The 5626-nt window shown below is 34.3% G+C and overlaps 1 protein-coding gene across 1 annotated transcript; it reads left to right on the top strand.

Moving 5' to 3' along the window:
• Window positions 1-942: 942 nt before the first annotated feature.
• On the top strand, window positions 943-5412 carry TRIADDRAFT_62066 (uncharacterized protein; the record flags this gene model as incomplete). Its single annotated transcript, XM_002117980.1, has 17 exons — window positions 943-1123; window positions 1653-1724; window positions 1964-2128; window positions 2348-2379; window positions 2550-2622; window positions 2873-3022; window positions 3281-3374; window positions 3560-3686; window positions 3788-3818; window positions 3910-3972; window positions 4053-4205; window positions 4308-4360; window positions 4461-4542; window positions 4632-4684; window positions 4812-5020; window positions 5092-5134; window positions 5242-5412. 17 exons carry the CDS (start codon window positions 943-945, stop codon window positions 5410-5412), a joined length of 1752 nt encoding a protein of 583 aa, XP_002118016.1.
• Window positions 5413-5626: the final 214 nt, after the last annotated feature.

The raw sequence follows: 5626 nt of genomic DNA on the forward strand, positions 1-5626 counted from the left end.
TCCTAATCAAAGCTACTACATTTACTGTAGCCACAGTATTTAGCACTTACACTCGCTCAACACCATTTTAAGGCTCCAGTTAATCTACAATCTCGCACATACAGCATCAACCTACACTTTCTACATATCACTTAGTGATTTCCTATAATTTCTTAAGCTATTTTGGGGTCTGCATTGCAGAGGATATAAATAAAAGCGATCCATTTATAACTATTTAACATCGGCCATTGACCAACGTCATGACTGCTAGTGCTACGAGTAATATCGTTAATTTTGTATCATATTTACGAATTGAAATTTTAAAGCCCACTAGTCATTACAGCATCTAAAGGTGCTTTCAACGATGCTATCAAATTGATGATTTAATACTATTTCGCCCTTAATTAATATTGCAAATTGTCGGCATTCATTTTGCGTCGTAAAGATTTGTGGTCTATAGTTTGGCTACCCAAACAGTACTACGTGTTAGTCAGTTCCTACATTTACCTGAGCGTCGTTTTGAACAGCCCTACTGGACTATACGAAATGTAGCATACATTACCAAGATGACTTGAATGTATGGAAAGCTAACTTTGTGCAGAATTTTTGTCCTGTAATACCATATAAGCTGCCTTGTGTCAGCAGATCAGAGTTTTACACAGACTGTCCATTCGCCGGTCACTCGACGCTACCACTGAAGCAGCAACGAACTTCGCAGTCTAGCGTAGGATACAGCACGTGATCTCTATACGATTCTGTATGACGTATTATGGTGATACGATACCCTCGATCGCCTCACTACTCATAGTCTGTTGGGCGCATGCGTGATGGCTTGTGGAGGTGGAAAAATGTTTAGTAGACTGTCTATTTGTTTTCCATGAGAGGATTTATTATTATTATTGGATGGTAAAGGAAGAAGGAAATCATCTTGAAAGTAAAGGAGATATCTTCAAAGTAATCATCATGCCGAGTTCTTGCCCTAAATGTGGTGGTACTGATATTGACTACGATCAAGCACGAGGAGATGCAGCTTGTACGTCGTGTGGTGCTGTTTTAGAGGATAGTATTATCGTCTCGGAAATCAGCTTTAAGGAGAATGCTATGGGAGGTGCTAGTGTCATTGGACAGTATGTAGCTCCCGATGGTAAGTGCAATCAGTCATAGTCATGACATGATTAGACGATCAATCGTTATTGATATCGTTAATCCCGACCATCAATTAGCTAGTTTACTTTAATATGTAATAACAACGTATAGAAATGCAATAGCCAAAGTGATTAGTTATTGACTTGCACTTTTGATAAGGGCAACGTATTGTTTCGTTGCAAAACAATCATGGAAACACGTTATATCGAAATGGTAGAATTGTCTTTAAATACTATTTTAAAGCTATTCCAATGCATGGTTGTAATAGGATGGATGAACTCCTCTATACTTGTAGCTGTCTATTATAGATAATATAATAATGACCACTGTAGAAACAGGAATGATCAGGAGATACTATACTTTTATTCTCAACATGAGACTTAGCGCATTATAAGCTTTGCCTTATGGCAGTACAAAATATACAGCGTAATGTCATTTCTGCAACAAGGTATGACAGGATAAATCAACCTTTTTGCTACATTTGTTGCTATTTTTACCCATAACTTGTATATCTTATATTGTGATAGGTAAATCTCATGGATATGTTGACGGATTTCATGGTTTTAGCAAAGAATCGCGGGAAATAACGCTACAAAATGGTAAAACTATGTTTTTATTACACTTGAAAATAGCATGTAAACACCGTATGCCATTACTGCACCGTACGCAGTCCTAATAAAGTGGCCGATAAGTTGATGCTGTAAAGTATTGCAAATATTTTTCGACGTTATTCTAGAGATGTAGCTAAGTGTAACGAATAGCCAGAATAATCATACTACCTTTGCGTACTGCTGTTTATAAATTAATGAATAGAGATAATGCTATCATTGAACTATAGGAAAGAAGAGATTGACTCAATTAGGGCAACAGCTAAAACTGAATCAGAATTGTATTGATATGGGTTATCGATTTTTTAAAATGGCTGTCAACAAGAGATTAACTAGGGGTAGAAAGACATCTCATGTTGTTGCTGCTTGCTTATACATTGTATGTCGTGTAGAAGGTACTCCACGTATCCTTTGCCATGTTATCTTCCAGTACTATTTTCCTGAACGGAATCGATAATTATATTTTATTATATAATCTCTAGTGATTGATCTAATGAATTATCATCGTAATCTGTTGCTTATCAATTCGTGTTGTAAACTAGCAATATAACACTGAAACTGCGTTATTGCTTTCGAGTGTTATCTCCTTAACAGTATTATTAAAATGCATTTAGACATGCTGCTCGATTTCAGCGATATCTTACAGGTAAAGTTGATATACAAATTACAAAGACTATTTGTTGGATAACTTAGTTAATGATTGCATATGTTATAAAGTATTAAAAATATTATAAAAGTAAGACCTGTCTCCGGGATTATTTTAATAATGATCTTTATTGTACGCTATTTGAACCTTGGTATCATTATTGGAATTAGGTTAATGTGTACGTGCTGGGTAAAACTTACTTAAGGATCACCGCAGCCTTATCCATCAATATTCCAGCTATTGGTAAGATTGCATATTTTAGCATAAACGAATACTCTAAATTATGTCAGTGCAATAAGATGCGAGTAGGGTCAATTAGCATGACGGGTTATTTATGTTGTTTTCTTTACCTTGATTATTAAGCAATTGCTGTTACTGTTGAATACGCGTATATCTATTTGCTATTCTCATATATTAGAAATATCACATTAGTTCATATTATTATACGACGTATGAACGCTCATGACTAATAGTTTCGATTTTGTGATCACAGACCCTTGTTTATACATTCATCGTTTTGCAAACAAACTGGAATTTGGCGATAAAACACACGATGTATGTATGATGGCGTTAAGATTAGTTGCTAGAATGAAACGTGATTGGATGCACCATGGTAGACGCCCATCGGGCTTATGCGGAGCTGGTAAGATATTTATAAACATAGTTTCTTTTTTACCTGCGAATGATTACTGATTCAAGATATCTTTGAATTGCGATTCCGCAAACATATGTATACTGGACAACATTAAGTGGATACAGTAGTAACTTTACGTCTTTGGTATAATAGAATGGATGATGTTATAATAGTTACTTTGAAAATATTGAACTACGTATATTAGCTACTTGGACTTATATTGTATCGTCAGGACTCTAAAATGATCAACTTTATTATACTTATCAGGTCTTTTAGTTTCTGCACGACTTCATGGTTATAATCGTACGAAAAAGCAGATAATCCGTGTAGTTCGAGTTTGTGAAGCTACACTTAGAAAAAGGTGATAGCCTTCTTCCCAATCATGGGCCTGTAAATTGTTCGCATATAAAGTGAAAACACTATATTGAAAGTTTGCGTATCATTTGTGCAGAGATTAGTAACTTCTGTATTCGAATTTTTCTGTAGCTTTCGTGTTTAGAAGTAACTATGCGATTATATTAAGTACTTCGTACACTTGCATTACAGACTTGGCGAGTTCGAAGAAACCCCATCGGCAAAGCTTACTATAGATGAATTTCAAAAGATAGATTTAGAAGAAGAGCAAGATCCTCCATCATTTACGCAAAGTAGAAAGCGTGCTAAACAGTTTCAGGTATAGCTTTCTATTATTGCACCAAACACCTTGTTATGGCTAGAGCGTGGCTTAGGAAGTTAAGTGTTGTAATATTAGTGCTACTTTGTTGTTTTTTCTAGGAAGATCCAGTGATATCAACGGATTTAGCAGGTACTCCATGATATTAATTACTATTGGATTATGTTAGAAATTTGAAGATATAAAATATGCGAATATAAATATGAACGTTAATTGTTTACAGGGGAAGTTCAAGCTATTCAAGAAGAGCTTGAGAAGGTGCTTGAAAAGAAGCGATTATTAGAAGGTTTGCAAATTTATATATTTGATATCATCGAATAACTATACTAATATTATCAAACCGATTGCCTTACTTTATTTGTAAAGATGTAGAACAGTCCAACCAAGAAGAAGAAAAGAGGGATAATATACCTGTCTTAAATTCTACTAACAGTTATTGTACAAGGCTATCAGGCCCATTGCCAACCGTTGAAACTGTATGTGGCAGGACCCCATCTCTTGCTACACAAGAATTTAACGGTATGATACATCAAGATAATTTTTCTGTTGTCAAAAGAATCTATAAATATGTTATTGCATATTTATAACACTGAAGTAAAATTAAATTGTCTTTATTTCTAGATAAAGGCGTTGAGGAAGATCTTTCATATGTTGATGATGATGAGATTAATGAGGTAAAATAAAAGTTGTACTAAAACATATTGGTCAAAACTTCCGATACACATTGTATTGTTAATTTAATATAATATTCTTATAAAATTCTTGTCATCAAAGTATTTGTTAGACGAAAAAGAAGTTGAAATTAAAACTAAAGTTTGGACTGAAGAAAATAAAGATTACCTAACTGCGCAATTAGGTTTGAATGCTTGCATGGCTTTATCACCTTAGGTAGCATTATGAAACTTAACTATATTGCTATTATTTGTGCTAACCTTTATAACGTAGAAAAAGCAAGTCGAATTGATAAAGATTCTAATGATAAACCTGAATCCAAAAAGGTAATTTTAAAATACTCATCAATAACGTTAAGATGACTTATTGATTGCTCGTATTTGTAAATCAAGTTATGGAATCTAGTTTTTGACCTATTACTTATTATAAAATGTGAAAATTTTTGTCCTTCAGAGAAAGAGAAAATATAAAAGAAATCAACTTATTTCACCAGCAAATTCGGTTGGAGAAGCAATTGAGAAAATGCTCGCCGAGAAAAAGATATCTAGTAAAATCAATTATGAAGTATTGAGGGACTTAACGGAAACTAACGCTTGCACCACTAGCAGCGTGGAAAAGAATTCGAACTCGGCTAACACTTCGAAAGATACAGTCAACCAGAGGTATAGTAAAAGAAATGAAATTGATTGTTGCCTGACATTGTTTTTCTTATTTTCTATTTGTTTGTCTTCAGATCTACCTCTACTCCCGCATCATCTAGTAAGAAAATTTTGAAGGTAAGATCGTACTTAATGAGATTGCTAATTGATGAAGATATTTCCTGTTAATCAATCGTGGAAATGATGAGTTTCCTGAGGAGGTCTTCTTACGCATTTATATCTAGACAATACCTGAAGAAGTTTTGTCGAGCGATGTCACTGTAGAAACTGGACCGATTGCCTATGAAACTGGACCAATTGAATATGAAAGTGTACCTACAAATGATAATGAAGCAACATTAACAAATGAAATTCTATATGAGTCTAACTCTGATGATTCGGATTACAGTAGTTAACTAGCTGGTGTTTACGAATTTCGGGCAAGCTATTTTATTTAACGTTGGTATTGTTTATTCTTGCCACCATTTTTTATCGTTCATTCGTACCTGTGTAGACAGTAATTGCAGAAAATTGCCAAGTTGGCTTTACTGCTGCTAGTTATGGAATATAGCTGTATGAAGCCATCGACTTTTAAATATTAACGATGTTTATGGATGGGTATATCTGCCT

This window comes from Trichoplax adhaerens, genomic scaffold (genome assembly GCF_000150275.1).
Source record: "Trichoplax adhaerens TRIADscaffold_34 genomic scaffold, whole genome shotgun sequence".
Lineage (NCBI taxonomy): Eukaryota > Metazoa > Placozoa > Uniplacotomia > Trichoplacea > Trichoplacidae > Trichoplax > Trichoplax adhaerens.